The sequence below is a fragment of the Gopherus evgoodei genome, chromosome 4, assembly GCF_007399415.2.
Source record: "Gopherus evgoodei ecotype Sinaloan lineage chromosome 4, rGopEvg1_v1.p, whole genome shotgun sequence".
Lineage (NCBI taxonomy): Eukaryota > Metazoa > Chordata > Testudines > Testudinidae > Gopherus > Gopherus evgoodei.
The window spans coordinates 7,572,655-7,593,159 of record NC_044325.1 but is presented as its reverse complement, the minus strand read 5'-3'; the positions used below and the strand labels follow the sequence as shown (position 1 = coordinate 7,593,159).

Genomic DNA, 20,505 nt, shown 5'->3' with positions numbered 1-20,505 from the left:
AGGTCTCACAGGTTCTTCACTTTGCCCCATTCTGGTTTTGTTAACTTGAGTTCTTTTATTCCAGCAGCAGCCAGTTGTTCACAGTAAGATTGAAAAACGAGAAGCCAATCAATCATCACAAATGTTGAACCCCAGTTAGTCACAGTATCCAATGATTGAGTTACCCCATGTAAATCAAGCAGAACACTTCAAATACTTGGGGTTCGTGGTTTGACAATTACTTGTCAAATTTTTGCCAGAAATTTCTTTGCATGTTCCTTGTTCAGTCCATCCCAGATTGCCAACTGAAGAGTGTGAATAGTCTTTTGGACTTTTGAGTCATCCTCATGAAGCCAGATGTTGGAAGTAAGAGACTAAGGTCATTAACCCATTGCGCAGCAGCATCCATTTTGAGGTTGATTTCATCCATTCCTTTAGTTCCTTCATCAGGCAAAATAGCTTCATTTCTATTCACATCCCTGTTCTCAGAGGTAGAAATGATTTCATTGTCCTCGCTGAAATTTTTAACAGCACACATCATGTTTGCTGCATTGTCAACGCAGATGCTCAGCACTTGCATTTTACTGATCCCAAATTTTTCTAAAATAGCTTTTACTTGACTTTTCACGTACAAAGAGTTGTGATGCCCTTCACCGTTGATTATGTCTAAGGTTTTTACCACAGCTTTATCGTTTCCATCTTCGTAGTACTGAGTATTGATTGCAAGGAAATTTCTGTTTCCATGGGTTGCCACATGCATTTTCAGGTAGCACACTTTTTGCTCCAAAGCTTTCTTGAGCTCTTTGCAACCAGACTCAGCTGTACTGACAACTATATGACACACTGCATCGTGCCCTGTTAAAATGCCAAGCTGCCGATCCATTTCACCTGCAATTTTTTTGAATCCTTTGTTCTTTAGCCTGAAGGTAGTGAGCGGTGTTGAACTCAAGCAAACCATTTCCCATCAGCCCTTCACGGAAAGTATTGGCATCCATGGTGACTGTAACCTTTGAGGACTTCAAATATGAATCAAGTTTTGTTTGCTCAATTTTGGGTTTCTTTTCAGATAAAGCTCTACAAAAAATCTTTTCTCCAGGAGTTTTCAAAGAGACAGATGAACATTGTTTAGCCACATCAGCTTTCGGTTTTGCCTCATCTTCCTGGTCCTTTTTTGTAACCAGAGCCGCATAGTTTTCAGGATGGTTATGTTTTACATGCCACCAAAGGTTGAAACTTTTCACAGCACTTGCTTCTCTTGTCTTGAAGCTACATGGTTTGAGCTCACCATTCACTTCCTTTTCCATCTTGCACATTGCCGATTTCTTTGCTTTTCTCAAAAGCCCAAATTAGGGCTTTTCAAATTCAAAAGTAAAGACATCGTTGAGATCCTTTTCCGTAAATTGGCTATCGATCATGGGGGCAAATTTGATTTTTTGGTTGAAGCCATGGCCAAATCTTCTTGTGCTGCTACTGCATCCAAATGTTTCTTGTTATGATCTTCGAAAAGCAATGAACAAAAGCATTACATTTTTTTATAATGTACCTGCATGTGATATCTTAACCACTTAAGGTACTTTGAATTTATTTTGGATTTTCTGGACAAAAATGATTACATTTTCTTTTTACACAAAATTATTATTAAAGTATATTTTAATATTTTAACATTTCTTGTAGTTTTTATGAAATAAGAGGTATTTTAATATACATAATTAATATAAATTTTTATTGATAAATAGCAAGTTACTTTTTCTTATGAAATGTTGTGGTAAAATATTCAAAATATTTTCCAAGTTTTTAATTAATATCTCAAAAATGCTTTAATATAGATATATCAATGAAATTTGGTATGTGCCATAGCGTTAGTACATGCTATCGCTGTTCTACAACATTAATTGTTGGGAAGTAACGAGGCTACACGTTTCCAGCCTGATGAAAGAAAAACATATTTCCAAAAATTTGCTGTCTTTACTAAAAGGCCTGTGCTTGCAGCTTGAATCTGCTTTCCCACTGAAGTTTATTTCCAACATTCTATCATGCCACATCATTCAAATAAAATTATTTAAACTACAGGCATCGTGAGCTGGGGGGACTGGGCCAATTTTATTTAATATTTTTAAAATCTTTGACTATTTAAGAAATACAGCCCTGGATATGATTTAATGCTAAAACCTTACATTAAAATGATCTTCTTAATTTATTTTGTTTAATTAACCGTTTCCGAGAAAACTGTTTAAAAATTTTAATCTGCTTAGATGCTTAGAATGATACAAACATTTTTACATATTACTTATTTTTCAACTTTGGAACCATACATTTTAAATGTAATAATAAATAATAACCTAAAATTATTAACTTATTATGGAACATAATATTACTTGTCATAGCCAGGGGCAGTCGACAATAAGCCTTTCTTGAAAAATGAAATAAAAGTGACCAATCGTCATTTTGGGATGCTTATGGTTTAAATAATTTTGGATAATGTAATATGGTAGCACATACTAGTGCTGAGACACACACATAATTTCATTACTTTATATTAAAGCATTTTTGAGATATTAATCAGAAATTAAATTTTCATCACCTCCTTGAAGGGACTGTAGCTCCCTTAGGAAGAATTTTAGGACATGGGTTCACAGAAACGTTTTTTCTTTGGGATTCACCCCCAAAGTTGTGTTGGACATTTTCCAATCACTCAGGATATATCACAAAAATCACTCCTAATTTATGCAAAAATGTTTACTGTATATTTATATGCCTGCTGCACGTGACTTTTTCAGTAAATTTAAAATTACAAGCAACACTACCAAAACAACACTACCATTGAACAGATAACATATAAAATAAGTCCGCCAGAGTGATATGGGAGCATGTACAAACGAACAAATGTACCAGTAACGGGAGCCTGTGTGAGAAAGGAGCTTAAGTGGTTAATATCTCTTGCAATATCTTAATATATCAATAAACAAAAACATTTTTTGCAATATACCTGTTTGTGTATCTTAAATATTGTGTCTTGCATCACACTTTTCTGTAATCGCAGCACTTAGCGTGTCTCGTTGATCAACCCTTACAGAAGAAGTATCAACACATACTATTCTAACTAATCTACGCGAGTATGTACTCACCTAACCTTGGCACAAGGGTGGGAGCTGTCTGCAGTGTTGCCGGATGTCTGATAATTATCTGAATCTTTAATAAAACATCTCCAGAAAACGTTGTAATTTTGTATCGGTACATTAAATCTTGATTTCGACTGAAGTGAGAATAACTGTGACATATTACGTAAAGTGGTAAAGTAGATGTTAATATAAATTGTTATACAATCTGAAACTTTTTGGCACCTTTAGGACTTTCTTGCTAAATATCATTCATTTTGGATTGAAAATGAAAAAAAACCAAAACAAAACTGGAGCAGTCAAGATTTTCTGTGCTCCGGTTCTGCTACAGCTCCGGGCAAAAACCTGCAGCTCCACTGCTCCACGCTCCAGCTCTGCTCCAAAGCCCTGGTTGCGGGAATATGCAATCAGTCAACCCTACGCTCCACTAATGCAGCAACTCATGGTGTTGGATGCCATCAGGCGTCGAGGGACATCTACCTAGAACACATCACCAGACATCAGCCATACCAGGAGAGAGGAGCTGGAGTGCGAATGAGAAGCACAGTCAGGAAAGTAACTGAAATACTTCCCCTATAGATTGTATATTCTAATGATTCTAAATCAGTGGTTCCCAAACTAGGGTTCATGAAATGTTACAAGAGGTTCTCAGAAAATATTCCCTAATGGCAGACAAAGCTGTCTCTAGGGATCCCAGGCAGCATGGGGCCAGCAGCCCGGACTTCCAAGAGCTAAGCAGATCAAAGCAAGCATATCTATCACACTGAGACAAGGAGTCGTCCAGTGGCACTTTAAAGGCTAACGGATTTATTTAGGCATAAGCTTTCATGGATAAGAAAACCTCACTTCTTCTGCTCAAATAAATCTGTTAATCTTTAAGGTGCTACCAAACTCCTTGTTGCTTTTGTGGATACAGACTAACACGGCTACCCCCTGTTACTTATCTCACTGAGGGGATTTAAACTTCAAGACTCCTTATAAGAAATGGAAAGGGAGGTGGATCCCTTTTTTGCTGTTTGTAAAATTAAATAGGCAGCTAATATTGTTTTTAAAATGATTATGAAGAACAAGTTTAAGCTTTGTTGTAACGTGCATTGTTTGCCTGGACTGCTGAAGTCCTGAATGCTTGTGTAGGAGGAACTCTTTGAGTTGGCTTCTTAAATACCTTCGTGGTGTTTCACATCTGATATTTCTTGATGAAACATAGGAGTCTTGTCTTATAACAGGCTTATTCAAAGTGATACAGGCTACAAAAGTGAGATCTTGGAAGAATGTTGTTTTCATAATGTAATAAAAATACTATAATGATAAATAACAATTAATAATAAATAGTGTGTAATAAGCATGTCATAAAAAACAAATTTTATATTTCCAAGATCACTGCTTTTATAGTTTATTCTCAGGTAAAGGAGAAAATCCCTGCCAATATTCATTTTTAGGAGGGGGCTCATGAGACTTGACAGTTTAGTGAAAGGGGTTCAGAAGTCGTTAAAAGTTTGGGAACCACTGCCCTAAATTCTCACTTACTGAGGGACCATCTACACTCAGTGCTATATTTGCTTTCTACCACCAACACATTGTACAATTCTTCATGAGTCATGTACCCCAGTGTTCGGATTCTAATATCTAAACTATCATTAAATGGATCTAACTGTGGGTTATTGCTGCTGATGTAGTAATGTATGTGATGACTTTTAAAGCAAAGGTTGTATTTGTGAAGAATCAGAGGGTTAGGCTGTTAGTCAGGCTCTGTAATCTGTAGTCTGGAGCTTGCCTCTCCGAGGTGGGTATTCACCCATGAACATTTCTGCCCAACACTTCTTTTGTACTTGTGGAGAACCTAAGTACCCTAGCCAGTGTCCAGCCACACTTTTCTTAACCTGAGTATTACATAAGTAGTCAGCATTAGTTTTAGTAAAACGTTTAACTAGAGGAGGACGAGCCTGGACTGGATGTGATGGACACTGGGGGCTGCTTGGGAGAGATTTTCGGACTAGACAGGCCGGGCCGGGCGCTCTCTGCACACACAGGCAGCTGCTCCGGCGCGGCCCCTAGGGGGCGCAGCTGTCACTCTGACCGGGGGGGGGGGGGGGGGATGCCGCGCGCCTGCGCAGTGCCGCGCCGGAGGGAGGTGCGGCGTGAGACGGCCGCGGCCCAGGCAGGCAGAGGCAGGTCGGACAGTGGCCGGCAGCCCCTCCCCCCCCGCACCCGGCCGGGAGCCCTGCCCCGGCCCCTCCGGATGTGATCGCTGGCCGGGCGGGGGGAGAGCGCCGCCCCCTGCCTGCGCAGCGCCCAGCGGAGCCCGGCCCGCATGCGGAGCGGCCAGCGCCGGCCGGGCCGAGCCGAGGGCAAGCGGGGGCCGCCTCCTGGCCCAGGCCGGCCTGTCCCTGCCGCGCGGCGCCGCCCCGTGCCCCGGGCGCTGTAGCCGGGGCTGCGCGCTGCGTTCCGGGGGCGGGAGGCCAGGCGGGCCCGGCGCGGAGCGGCGAGCCGGGCCCCACAGCCCCCGATGCGGGGGAGCCGCCGCCGGGGCCATGCAGCCGCCGCCGCAGCCCTACGAGTTCTTCAGCGAGGAGAACGGCCCCAAATGGCGGGGGCTCTTCGTGCCCGCGCTGCGCAAGGTCAGTCCGGCCGCCGGCTCCGGTGGGGTGGGGGGGTGTGACGGGCCTGGCGGGGCTCGGCTCGGCTCGGGCCTCCGCTGCCCCCGCGCGCCCACCGTGTGCACACCCCTGCGCGCCCCCTTCACCTCATCTCATCCCCTGCGCGCCCCCTTCACCTCATCTCATCCCCTGCGCGCCTCCATCCTCCCCTACCTCTGCGCGCCCCCTTCACCTCCGCCCCTGCGCCTCCATCCTCCCCGGCCCCCCGCGCGCCCACCCTGTGCACACCCCTGCGCGCCCCCTTCACCTCATCTCATCCCCTGCGCGCCCCCTTCACCTCCTCCCCTGCCTCTGCGCGCCCCCTTCACCTCATCTCATCCCCTGCGCGCCCCCTTCACCTCCTCCCCTACCTCTGCGCGCCCCCTTCACCTCATCTCATCCCCTGCGCGCCTCCATCCTCCCCTACCTCTGCGCGCCCCCTTCACCTCCTCCCCTGCGCGCCCCCATCCTCCCCGGCCCCCGCGCACCCACCCTGTGTACACCCCTGCGCGCCCCCTTCACCTCATCTCATCCCCTGCGCGCCCCCTTCACCTCCTCCCCTGCGCCTCCATCCTCCCCGGCCCCGCGCACCCACCCTGTGCACACCCCTGTGCGCCCCCTTCACCTCATCTCATCCCCTGCGCGCCTGCATCCTCCCCTACCCCTGCGCGCCTGCATCCTCCCCTACCCCTGCGCGCCCCTTTCACCTCCTCCCCTGCGCGCCCCCTTCACCTCCTCCCCTGCGCCTCCATCCTCCCCTACCTCTGCGCGCCCACCCTGTGCACACCCCTGCGCGCCCCCTTCACCTCCTCCCCTGTGCCTCCATCCTCCCCGGCCCCCCGCGCGCCCACCCTGTGCACACCCCTGCGTGCCCCCTTCACCTCCTCCCCTGCGCCTCCATCCTCCCCGGCCCCCCGCGCGCCCACCCTGTTCACACCCCTGCGCGCCCCCTTCACCTCATCTCATCCCCTATGCGCCCCCTTCACCTCCTCCCCTGCCCCTCCATCCTCCCCGGCCCCCCCGCGCGCCCACCCTGTGCACACCCCTGCGCGCCCCCTTCACCTCATCTCATCCCCTGCGCGCCCCCTTCACTCCTCCCTCACCTCATCCCCTGCGCCTCCATCCTCCCCTGCCTCTGCGCGCCCCCTTCACCTCCTCTCCTGCCCCTCCATCCTCCCCTGCCCCCCGCGCGCCCACCCTGTGTACAGCCCTGTGCGCCTCCTTCACTCCTCCCTCACCTCATCCCCTGTGCACCTCCATCCTCCCCGGCCCCCCGCGCGCCCACCCTGTGTACATCCCTGTGCGCCTCCTTCACTCCTCCCTCACCTCATCCCCTGTGCACCTCCATCCTCCCCGGCCCCCTCGCACCCACCCTGTGTATATCCCCTGTGCACCTCCATCCTCCCCTGCCCCCCACGCGCACTTACCCTCCACATCTCCACCCTGTGTACACCCCCTGTGCGCCCCCTTCATATCATCCCCTGTGCACCTCCATCCTCCCCTACCACCACGCGCACTTACCCCCCGCACTCCCACCCTGTGTATACCCCCTGTGCTCCCCCATCCTGTGCACCCCCCACCTCATCCCTTACCTCATCCCCTGTGCACCTCCCACCCTTCGCTACCCCCCATGGGCACTTATCCTCCACCTACATCTCCTGCACCCCCCTACCTTATCCCCGCTACACTCCTCACCTCCTCTCTCACCTCCATCCCCTGTGCACCTCCCACCCTCCGCTACTCCCACAGTCATCCCTCCACGTCTCCTGTACCCCCTGCGTGCCCCCTTCCTGTGTACATCCCCGCTGCACCCTTCATTCTCATTCCCTGTGCACCTCCATCCTCTGCATGCCCGCCTCCTGTGTGCATCCCTGTTCATCTCCCTCACCTCATCCCTCACTCCATCCCCTGTGCACCCGCATCCTCTGCTACCCCCCGCACTCATCCCCCCAATCTCCTGTACACCGCGCACACACCCTTCCTGTGTACATCCCCAGTGCACCCCCACTTCATCCCTGCTACCCCCCTCTCTTCATCCCCCTGTGCATCCCCCTCACATCATCCCTCAGTACATCCCTGAGACTGCATCCACTGTGCACCTCCCACCTCATCCCTGTGCACCTTCATCCTTCCCTACCTCTCGCATGCCCCCTTCCTGTGTACATCTCCTGTGCACTCCGGCCTCATCCCTGCTGCACCCCTCACTTCATCCCCCTGTGCATCTCTATCCTCTGCTACGCTTCTGCGTGCCCCTATCCTTTGTACATCCCCTGTGCACCCCCTCACCTCATCCCTCACTCCATCCTGTGCACCTCCATCCTCCACTACCCCCAGCACGCACTTACCCCACCTTGGCTCCGGTACACCCCGCTTTACCCCCACCACTCGATTGCATCCCCTGTGCACCTCCCACCTCATCCCCACCACATCCCTCACCTAATCCCGTGTACCCTCATCCTCGCTACACTCCTCACCTCATCCCCTCTGCACCTCTCACCTAATTCTGTGCACCCTCATTCCCTCTGCACCTTCCACCTCATCCCCACTACACCCCTCACCACATCCTCTGTGCACACTCATCCGTGCTATACCCTTCATCTCCTCCCCTGTGTATCCTATCCCCACTACAACCCTCAACACATCCTCTGTGCACCTCCGTTTCCTCTAATGCGTCACTTCTGAACCCCCCACCATGTCTACATCCCCGCTACATCACCTATCACATCCACACCCCTTTGCACCTCCTCTCACTATGTTCTCTCCCCCAATCCTGGGGCAGCCCCACCATGTCCCTGTCCCTTCATCCCCCTCCCTAGTGTACCCCTCCACTAATAATACATCTGGCCATCCCCTGTACACCCCACCACCACATCCACACCCACCCACCCCCTATGTGCAGCCCAGCCAGCCAACTGCTATACACCACGTCTACCCGTCTTCTATATACCCTCCACCACATATGCACCTACCTACCCACTATACACCCCCACTCCCTATACTCCCCCAGCCACCCAGCCCTGTGCATACACATCCAGCATCCCTGAGACACCCAGTCCTCCTACTGGCCTATATTTGGTCCACCCCCTATGCCCACAGCCTTCTCCTCCTAATGCCCCTGTCCCCACCATGCGTTTCTCAGCTCCATCTGATAGGTTCAATAATGTGCTTAACAGACTGTCGTAGTAGGGGCTTCCATTACATAACTGTCTCTTTCCTGCCCCACACACCCAGCGATCCAATACGTTTCCTAAAGCCGCTGTCCCCACTTTACATCTAGTGCCTCTTTGTGTAAAAGATGCGTTGGGTACTGCTGTGTGCATGCTAGACATTGAGGGGCTTAGGCAGGAGCATTCTGCCCCGTGCTCCTCCCCACAGCACACTCTTGAATTTGGCTGCTGTGCTCATCCATGGGAGACTCCTCACTGTGCTCCCGAGTTGTCTCCAAAACACCTTGTGTGAGCGGGCAGCCCACACACATACCATAATACCCTCCCAGAAGAAGGCTGTTATGAACAGTTGTCTATGAGATTCTGATTGGCTTACTGAGCTGCCCCTCGCCTACCTATCTCCTTCCTCCCAAAGCCAGACTGCTTTACAGAACTGTGTGAAAGACTGTTAAAGGGTACATCCTGTACCCCAATACCCGTCCCAAACCAGGCTTTTTCACTGACTATCTTACTAGTGTCTCTAACATACTCTGAGAAGAAAACAGCTGCTCCTGGTTATGTAGATTGTGTATGTTTGTGAGAAACAACTGCCCTAGTGCATAAATGGGAGAGAAGTTGTGTATGGGAAACTGTTTTAATTGTAAGTTTCTTGGGGAGGGGTCTGTCATTTGGATAGGAGTTTATGTAGTGCCTAGCACAGGGGTAGGCAACCTATGGCACGTGTGCCATAGGCAGCACGTAAGCTGATTTTCAGTTGCACTTACACTGCCCAGGTCCTGGCCACTGGTCTGGGGGGCTCTGCATTTTAATTTATTTTTAAATGAAGCTGCTTAAACATTTTAAAAACCTTACTAACTCTACATACAATGGTTTAGTTACATATTATGGACTTCTAGAAAGACCTTCTAAAAACATTAAAATGTATTGCTGACACACGAAACCTTAAATGAGAGTGAATAAATGAAGACTCAGCACACTGCTTCTGACAGGTTGCTGACCTCTGGCCTAGCACAATGGGGTCCTGGTCTAGGTTTGGCATCCGTAGGCACTATCATACAAATAGTTAATCATAATAATTAGAGAGATGCTAGTGTGTGTTTCAAGGAAGGAAGGAGAGACTGTGTTTCTTTTTTCCAAAAGCAGTTTTAAGAGTGACATCAGATTGGTAGACTGCGTAGATGTGGGATACACACCTTTCGCCTCTTGTGTATATCTGGGGTGGTGTTTCTCGTTATCAAAGGCCACCGAACTCAGCTAAATGCTCTTGTGGCCAACCTAAAGAGAGCGCCTTGTCTGTAGTAAGAATCCTGGATGCTTTGCTTTTCACCCCTGAATTTCCTCTTTGGGTCAGTCAGAAGTTTAGAGCATGCCACGCTGTGCAGCTTCCACCCCCAGATGCTTGCCAGGGTTTTAAAGCATGCAGCATGTCTCCATGCATGTTGTTCTTTCTGTATCTCTCCAGTTTCAGGATTACACTTAAAGATGGTAAACCTCTGTCCCTTCCCTCTGGATGAAAATGACTTATGGTGTAGCTTTACCAGTTTGATCCAAAAGGATAGGATGTATTTTAATTTCAAATTTCGTTAAGTTGAAATTTTCTTCTTGGGATCCTAAAACAAAAAATATTGATACAGTCGCTAGTCCGTTAATGTTATTGTTGCCAATTTACTGCTATAAACTTGGTTTTGTTATGAGGAAACAGAACTGGTATTTGAATTTCTCTGAAAGAGAATATGTGTGAATTTTTGTAAAAGATTCTTAGCTGCTTATGGAAACACCCACCCCCCCATCAAAGTTCCTTGTCTGGAGTACCCACCCTTAATATGAAGCAATTCTATTGTAATGTGCATTTGTTTAATAAATATGAAATGTCAAAGAGTCAAAGTAAAATTGTATCAGTGTTCCAATTATTGTAATCCCAGACAGGATATTAAAGGGCAATGTCAGGTTTAAAACCACAGCAATGAAGGTGTTTACAGTTTTAAAATTTTCTTTTTTAATGTGTCACTGTGCTGTTTACACATTGAACTTATTTCACTTTAGACTATGAAAACAGACAGCTTTGTAGTTCTGCCAGCCTTGGGTTCCAAATACTTAAAGGGAAGTTGTTTTGTTTTGTTTAAAAAAAAAAAAAAAGCTTCCACTGAAACTAAATGCAAATACATTAAAACATTTGTTGGTCCCAAAAGAAGCTATCAAAGGGGATAAAAATTGATAATTAAAAAAAATCACAACCTGGATCTTTTATGTGAATACATTTTTCTTAGTCAGAATTTCAAATTTTAAACAGAATTATTTTTATGTTAAGGCCTAAATCTATTAATAAATAATTTAAATTAAAAAAAGCAGTACGTTTGCTTTTGGAGTTTTAAAGACAGTCAAACCACTGAACTGGTGGAAGTCCCTGGCTAATCGCATGGAACCAGAGTTTACTGAAGTGCTAAGCCAACCTTTGACAGCACTAGGACTAGCCTCTTCAGCAAGTTTAGAGAGAATATTTTCTTCATTTCAGTTTATTGATCAAGTTCATGTCAATTACTAGTTCATTCAAAGTTGAAAAAGCAGGAAAGTTTGTTTTTCTCTTCCCATCTATGAATAAAAATAAGCTGAGAGAGAAAAAAATCTTAGATCTTTTAGAACTAGTAGGATATTGTGACCAGAAACAATCAGTAAAATTCACTAGCAAAAGATATTTTCTTTGCTTAATATATCAGTTAGTTTTAAATGCAAAATGCATTTTAATAAACATTTTTTTTTTACATATCAGCACATTTAAGGTAGTTTTATTTAAACAATTGTAAATATTTTGTGCATTTTATTTGAATTCCAATTTCCATCCCCATGCAGCTTGACACAAATCATAAATAAAAAATTATCTAAGAAATAAATGTTCACCATTTTCTAACATAAATGTTAAAAATCAAGATTTGAATAAATGTGTGTTTAAAATATATCATTGTTTAAATGTGTAGAGAGGTAGTGTAGCAAACAGTACAAAATTATGTCTACCAATGAGTATCTGCTGTTCTTTAGGAAAATAATTGATATACAAATACAAAACAAGATTAAAATTAAAGATTTAAATAAGGGTTTCCAGCAGGCTGATTTCATTTATAACAATCTTAAGTGTTACTTTTAATAAATAAAACATTTCAAAGAGAAGTGTGTTCTTTTTTTGAAAAAAGAACAGGAGTACTTGTGACACATTAGAGACTAACAAATTTATTTGAGCATAAACTTTCGTGGGCTACAGATCACTTCTTTGGATGCATAGACTGGAACATACAGCCAGAAGATATTTATACATACAGAGAACATGAAAAGGTGGAAGTAGCCATACCATCTGTAAGAGGCCAGTTAGTATGGCTACTTCCACCTTTTCATTCTCTCTGTATGTATTAATATCTTCTTGCTGTATGTTCCAGTCTATGCATCCGATGAAGTGAGAAGGGAGCTTACCGCAGGTCCTGTCAGATTTATTTAGACATAAGCTTTCGTGGGTAAAAAACCCACTTCTTCAAGATGCATGAAGAAGTGGGTTTTTTTACCCACAAAAGCTTATGCCCAAATAAATCTGTTAGTCTTTAAGATGCCGCCGGACTCCTTGTTGTTTTTGTGGATACAGACGTACATGGCTACCCCCGATACTTGACACCCTCCTTTCTTGTCATTCTCACAGGTTTCTTACCATGTCACCTGCCATAGTGCCCCAAATTCCCTCCTTGCTTCTCTTTCTCCCACTCTCACCCTCTCCTTCATTCTCCGTAATCTCACATCTCTCTGTCTCCCTCTCTTCCTCATAGTACAAGTATGCCCTAGTCTCCCCCATTCTGGAAACAATGTCCTTCGACCTCCCCACTGTGAGCCTGTTGTAACTACCACCCTGACTTCCTTTGTCTCCAGATACATCAAGTGAGCCGTTTACAGTCGCTGCCTTGAGTTCTGCCTTTCTGGTCTGGCTTCCACCCTGGCTTCACCCTTCACTCCATTAATACCACATTCATCAAAATCACTAATGACCTCATCCTTGGCATAACTCGGAGCCTCTACTTCAGTGGGTCTCAAACTTTTTTACTGGTGACTTCTTTCACAACTCAAGCCTCTGAATGCACCCCCCCCCCCAAATAAATTAAACATACTTTTAAATATATTTAACACCATTATAAATGTTGGAGGCAAGTGGGGTTTGCGGTGCAGGTTGACAGCTCATGACCCCCCATGTAAAGACCTCGCGACCCCCTGAGGGGTCCTGACACCCGGTTCGAGAACCCTGTTCTACTTCATCCTTAGTCTCCTCACTCTCCCAGTAGCGTTTGACACTGTTTCCTTTCCAGCCATGCCACTCCTTTGTAACCCTTCACTGGCTTCCCTTTCTTCACTGCATCACGTTCAAATTTTTTGTGGTTGTATTAAGGCAGTATGTAACTCGGCTTTCCCCTGCTTATTACATAGTTTCTTATTACATCCCCTGCCTCTGTGCCCTTTGCTCTATCAGTCATTATAACCTCCAACCTGCTTTGTGTGCTTGTCTCATAACGCTCTGCTACCTTCCATACTTTATGCATGGAATGCCCTTTCTAAACTGGTTTGCAAGGCACTACTCTCATTTAAATCCCTTTTGAAGACCCACTTCTTCTACAGCATCCACAAAAAACTATCTGACTACTTATTTAATCTATTTTCTGAGTGAATTGTTCATTTATGTGTCAGGGAGGGGGTCAGATATTGGGAGGGAGGAGCTTGAATATGCTGGAGTTGGATTGCTGTTTGGGAAGCAGAGTGGGTTGAATGATGGCGGGAGGAACTGGCTATGTTTTTCTAAAAAGCAGTTAAGACGTGCCTATCATCATGCAACTCTGTATGTTGTTTCTCTCCCTCCTATTTATGTTTAGATTTGAACAGGGTCTGTGCCTAGAACAGTTTGACACTACCATAGTTTATAAGACCTTAATTCTTTTTAACATTTCTGGAGGTTTACTTTTCTAGCCACTTTTAAGGTGCATGGCTTTTGTTTAGTGTCTTCTGGATCCTCTGTTTAATGGAATACAATCAGCTGAAAAAATCACAGTTATGTTTGATGACTATATTTACAGGTAACACCTAAGATTGCTATAACTGAAATAATTTGGTGGATTTTTTTTTCTGTATCTTCAGTTTGCATCTGACAGAACTTTAAGGTCATTATAATTTAATTGCAATAGGGCCCAAATCCTCAGTCAGGATCCAGAGTTACAAGTGTATAGGGAAGCACATTGCCTGTCATATAGATTTTATGATCAGAGGCTCTGATCCCTCAAGCTGATAAATTCAGGTGGGCCTCTGCGCTTATATGAAACTCAGTTGACTATAGTAGGATTTTGTGGGCACATAAAACGCTGTCCGTGTGGATCCAGTTTGCAGGCTTGAGGCTTAATTTAAGATGTGGCATAAACAAATGAGTATGAAAAACAATTGGAAGGCAGACAAGGGCATCAGTAATAAGATTATGTGCATAGTCTATGTAACTGCACAGCTATATGGTTCCAGAACTTTTAAGTGCTTTTTCCCTCTTCCTTTTTAAAAGAAGCTATTTTTTGTTTTGTAAATTTGAATAGTGGGTATAAGTGAGCTTGGGACTGTGGCAGGGAAGAAGCCAGGAGAGCTGTTGGTGAATGATGGATTACGAAACATGGGCAGAAGATGAGTGGGTAAAGGAAAAGTGGTGTGTGCGTTAGGGAAAGAGGCATGCCACTATTTGGGGAAATGAGTCCATGACATTAACAATGAAAGTCTTGGAGAACAGTCTGGGAGGAGGTGAATCCCAGTGAGGAAGGAGTGGTCATGTCTGGTGCCCTAGTTCCTCCAGAGCTGCAGTACCTGTAGTCTAGGGAGTCAGTTTCCTTAAACCCTACAGAGTCAGCTACCATTCATGCTACAGCTACACAGGATTTTATAACTAACTAGAACTACAATCAACCTAAGTGGTAATAAGTTATGCAGCTTGGCTTGTAGCCATATAGCAGATTTTCTGCTCTCACAGTGTTTGCATTCACACCTAGCACTCTACCTAATAGTGTTTGTAGGAATGATTTCTGGGACTCTGGTCCATGGTGACTCAGTCTCTGCACCACATCCTATGGATATTTTAAAAAATCTACATAGTGCAGAAATGTGGGATCTGTGTCTGAATGCGGTGTAGTTGTAGAGATTTGAAAAAGAGCTCTTGTGTGGCTCAAAAGCTTGTATCTCTTACCAGCAGAAGTTGGTCCAATACAAGATATTATCTCACCCACCGTCTGCCTGCACAGTTATGAGCTGAAGGAGGAGTAGACTTACTTATGGGGTACAGTCAGTATGGTTAAGGGTTCCTGTTCATGCAGTGTAATACTTCTGTGCATAGCTACTTGCAGGAATCAAACTGTGTCAGACTAGGCAGGTAAGAGGGTTGGCATACTGTTAAGATTCTCCTGTTAACTAACTGACCATGTGTTTTGTGGATATTAACTGTGTTTTTAGCTAGCTTTGTCTCAAGCCATTTAAAGGCCCCTTACACATGTTAACAGGGGAGCAGCAAAATAGTTAAATTTTGTAAAGGGACATTTTCTTTAAAAGGTGCTGGGTTAGAAACTGCATTTAAAAATTAGCATTGTCAAGTACCAAAAAAAAAATCAAGTTGACAATGTCTTTAACTCATTTATATACCTAACTCCATAACTCTCCTTTTTAGTTGGCTATTAGGAGTGACCATTTTCCAGCTAAACTGGGCAACTGGTGTGTTGAGACTTGTTAGACCTTGTTCAGTGTAAGGCAATCACTAATATGGCAGCACCTGGCTAGTTTATTCCCCCCACCTCCCCAAATGTAAGTTTAAATCACCTGGAGAGAGAGACATTATGGGTTGGGAGGTAGAGTTTCCTGTACATTAAAGGGCACCATTATTTTTTGTTTCCTTAAGAGATGGGAAAACACATTCTAAAAATAGAGAGAGAGAGTGAATGAATCTGCTTTAGAGCTGTTTCCTGGATTTTAACATTTTGGTATCATGCAGCTCAAGAGCTTCTTTTATTGGCAGTGATTTATTTATTTTTGACTTGTACACAGTGCATGGAAATACTGACTAGTGTTGGCAAGAACTTATGCTGCTTGATCTAGTAAATATGTAACCTGAATATTTTAATCACTCTGCTTGCTCCCAAATTTATAAAGTCTGTTCTTGAAGTTAATCAATAAACATTAAAGTAGCACTGCAAAATTTTAGTCACCCACTTATTTAGGGTGAGTGAAATACCATTCGTTTCTAAATTGTAATCAGTCACTATTGGAAAAGGGGCATAAGTAGAATTTGTGTGCCTGATCTGGTAAACTTTTATGACAATCTTGCAAGGCTATAAATTTAACAAAGGTGTTTTATTTAAATATTCTTCCATAAATCTGCCAGGTTTGTGAACTTTTTGCCATTATACTAACCTGTTTGTGGTAGGCATTCTTTTCCCTTTGAAACAGGAAAATTACTGTATATCTCCAGTACCTCAGGTAAACAGAGGGACGCAATTTTCTGAAAAAGCAAGTGATTTTTTGAATGCAAATAAAGAAGTGGGATATTTCAATCTAGCCCTCCAAGAAAATAAATTCATATTTTTGGCATTATTTCTTTATAAAACACGTGTGTTTGATATTGCATCTTTAGATATCATTTTTTAGTTTATAAACAATAAACTCTTGTTTTGTTTGTTTTTCTTACTACAGTGCTACTTTTTTTTTTTTCAATCATATGTTAGTTTTAGAAAGGGAGCCTTGTATCAAGTGGTTATGGACCTTGTCTTGCCAGACCTTGTTGTGATGTGAAATATATCTAGGCGGTGCAAACAAAATACAGGCTCATTTTATTAATCCAGGCTAAAAAGAAAATTATTTTCAATTCTTCTTTTACTCTTAGTAGTTTTCTTAAATTTTGTTGTTGTTTTTAGAGGCAATTGTTGCCTCTTGCTTCTATATTCAGGATTTAATTGGACACAATCCCAAAAGAGAAACCCAATTTGTCCCTAAACTTGATACCATCAGTTTCATCCTTGGAATAGGTGCACCATGATTTTCTGTGAGGTGACATTTTTCCCAAGCATTTGGCAGCAGAAATGTTAGTGTCATTTGGAAGGAATTTTGAAGCTTTGCTTCATCTAGGCAGTTTCCCATTTCCTTGATTTACTTCTCCAGAGTAATCTTTGCGTGGTGTAGTGACCTATCAGGAAGTTCAATAGCAATCTTTTCCTAGCTAATGCTCCCATGGATGCAGTGAAAATCTTAACCAGAACCCTGGCAATCCATGGGACAGCCTGTAGGTAACTAGAGACTACTCCCTTGGAAGGAAATACCCATGTGAAGCAGGTGCTGGACTCACTTAAATTTGCAAGTGATAAACTCTTGAGAAGGCATTAGAAGGGGAAAGAAAGCTGTTCAAGAACACTCTATGAAAAAGAAAAGCATGGACTTCCAGCCCAAGAAAGGACTTCAGGCCAGGCTCAAGGTATATCTGTTTTTTCATCCCTACTCTTGGAAAAAGTAAACTTCTGAGAAGGGAATCATCCTGCACCAAGGATAGGCAGTAGAATAGCCATGCATACTAATCTCACCCTCCCCAACATGTGACTCAAAGGACTCTGCTCTGAGTCCCCCAGACCTAGAGGGAAGGGACAAGATCCCCTGCTTCTCTGATAACATCTGCTCAGAAGTCTTATTCCAGGGTGTAGCCAAGTGACTCACTACCTGATGCACCACCTGTGTTGTTGCGGGGGATTTTCTCTAGGTTAGCTGCCCAGGTCTGCTGGTGGATCCCTTTTGCCCTGTGATTCCCTCTCCTCCTTAATTTAGCCCTGTTCTTGATGTCCTATTTGGGGGCAGAGATAAGGTTGCATGGTGTGGGGAAGTGTCACTTCAAGTCATCATTTCCCAGTTATCCAACAGTGTTATCCATTATCAGATTTGTGTACCCAGTCCTTCTCCTTTATGACAAGGCCTTTTTGTCTCATTATTATTTATGTAGATTTTGATATCGCATTCATCACTGTAGTGTCTGAGCCATAGGTGCCAACTCTGTGGATGCTCTGGGGCTAGAGCACCCATGGGGGAAAAATGGTGTGTGCAGAGCACCCACTGGCATCCCCCCATCAACTCCTCCCCAGCTCCTCCAGCGCCTATGACTATGCTAGGCAAAAGGTTGGGGTTAACTACTCTCAATTTGTGCCTAATCTTGACAAGTGATGTAACACTCATTTATTCTCTTGCTCATCCATGCACACTTCACACCAATCTCTTCTCCTCTCACAAATACACACTTCACATTTGTTTTTCTCACATATCGGACAGCAATTCACTAGCTGCTTCACCCCCTCAGCTCTGACATATCTTGAATCACCCAATCCATTCTCAAATCCACTCACCCCTGGTCTTTTCTCCAAGTAATTAATTCTGTTCCCTGTCAAATTCATCAGTTCTCTTTTCTCACCATCCCAGCTCCTCAATTCTCTTTCTCCAGTCTATTAATTCTATCTCTGCCCCCCCTCCCAAAAAACAACAGCAACCCCTAATCAATACTGCTATTTTTAATGGAGGCCGTTGCAGCTCTTTCTTCACTCATTCTGATGCTGAACCTGTGGTAGGGTAAGGGGATCTTACCTCTACAGTGGCTTTCTTACTGTTCAGGCAGCTGTACCATCAGTCTGCTTTTGAGTCACATTTTTAAAGTCTTCTTTGCAGCTATGTTTAGTTTTATCATTAAATGAAAGCTTGATAATGGCTTGAGTTGATGCCATTATATGTACTACAGAGGAAAGCTTTCTATTCACCCTATGCGCATGGGAATTTGCAAGACTGTAAAATATGTAGTCTTTTTAATCTGTTTTTGCTACCATATGCTCCTCCATACATCCTTCAATGCAGCTTCTGGTTGAATAAAATAATTCTGTTGTGCAGGTTCAGCAACAGGTTCATCCCAGTTTTTCAGCAAAAGAAGATTCCCTCTATTATATTGAAGAGTTGATACTTCAGCTGCTAAACAAACTATGCATTGCACAGCCACGGACTGTCCAAGATGTTGAGGTGAGAATGGCAAAGCTGTCTTAACTAATACTGGAAAACAGGTGCTTGCTTACAAAATGACTGTGCTCAACTATTGTAAGTAATCTAATGTTAATTTTTAACAAGGTAGAATATAAATAGGGAATTTTTCGTAAAGATAGTGTTCTGCTTTCAAAAATGGAGTTTAATATGAGCTGCAATTAGATTCTGTTCAGAAGTTTCATAACTATCTGTAATATTTAAAACAAAAAGTGTTGTGGTTTTAACAAGCACAGAACAGCATAGCTAGCTGCGAATGCTTTATATTGCTTTCGTTAAAATAGACCTTGAACTTTAGAATTAAAGCTTGAAGGGATTTAATCTTTCTTTTTAGTTAAGCCACAAAAGCAAAATGTAAACATTTTAATGTAATGAATTTAAACTGCCGATTTAGGTCCTGATCTTGCAACTGATAGTGAATGGGCAGGTTGCTGTTAGTGTATGGAAATATGTTGAACTCAGTGAGGCTCTGTCTCTGCACTGTCATTTACAGAATTGGGGCCTTAATGGGCTGCACTTTTTAATAGACACATCCAGAGTTATGTCGTAGTTTTAAATAGCTGCTGTCTTTCACATTAGAAAACTTGACTTTCTTAAAAAATAAAAATAAAAAAAGTGTGAAAGGGGGGAATCAGCCTGACCGGTTTAGTAGAATATTGTAGAATATTAGGGATGGTCTAGACTGTATTTGGTCCTGCCATGAGGGCAGGGGACTGGACTCGATGACCTCTCGAGGTCCCTTCCAGTCCTTGAGTCTATGAGACAAATTATAGCTGTGTGTATACGGCACTTTCAGTCCACTGCAAGGTGATGGTCTCATCTAGTGTTCTACAGATTTGTTACAGAAATGAATCATTTGTGAGTACTTATAAAAATGTAAAACATGTTTATTTACAAAATTGATTGTCTGGAGGGGTTGAGGTTCTTATCGTGTGTAGTGCTTTTAAATACATTATTTGACATTGAGTCAATTGATTAATTGTTAATATTGGTTTGTGATTGTTGTATATTGTTGTTGTTCAAAGACTTGTATAAAGCTAAATAAACTTATTTTGTATATATCCCTTAATAGCCCTTGTTACTTCTAGCTCCCACCAACAGAGTCTGGATTTAAACTTTATATGTAGAGGTGAAAAGCTCTGTGTTCTATCTCCAGTCCCCAAGCTATCCAGTCCTCTAGAATATAGAGCAATGCTTTGCCAGGTCAGAGACTGTCACCTGCTCACCAACCCTTTAATTTCTGTCTTCTAATACCACAAAAGGAATGCTAAAATAAATTTGTGTGTGTGTATTAATTTCCTATTGGGTGTAATTATACTCCACTTGTATGAGCTAAAGATTTTAGGTATGTATTTTATTAAATAATTACACCAGTATATATTTAAGTAAGAAACTTTATGCCTATAAGATTCCCAAGTCCTCACGCATTGTTTCTTACAGAAAAGAGAGATGCTAATCTTTTATAAAACTGCCAATACTTTTATCTGAGCAAAGAGTTCTCCGCACATAAGATTTTAG

The 20,505-nt window shown here is 43.7% G+C and overlaps 1 protein-coding gene across 2 annotated transcripts in view; it reads left to right on the top strand.

Moving 5' to 3' along the window:
• Positions 1 to 5,589: 5,589 nt before the first annotated feature.
• The window catches only part of SOS2 (SOS Ras/Rho guanine nucleotide exchange factor 2), an 87,726-nt gene continuing 72,810 nt past the window's right edge, over positions 5,590 to 20,505 (top strand). For both annotated transcript variants that reach the window (XM_030562821.1, XM_030562822.1), the window contains exons 1-2: positions 5,590 to 5,713; positions 18,844 to 18,969. In XM_030562821.1, coding sequence (XP_030418681.1) covers positions 5,627 to 5,713; positions 18,844 to 18,969 — 213 coding nt within the window. In that variant the 5' untranslated portion in view covers positions 5,590 to 5,626. The remainder of the gene's footprint in view (positions 5,714 to 18,843; positions 18,970 to 20,505) is intronic.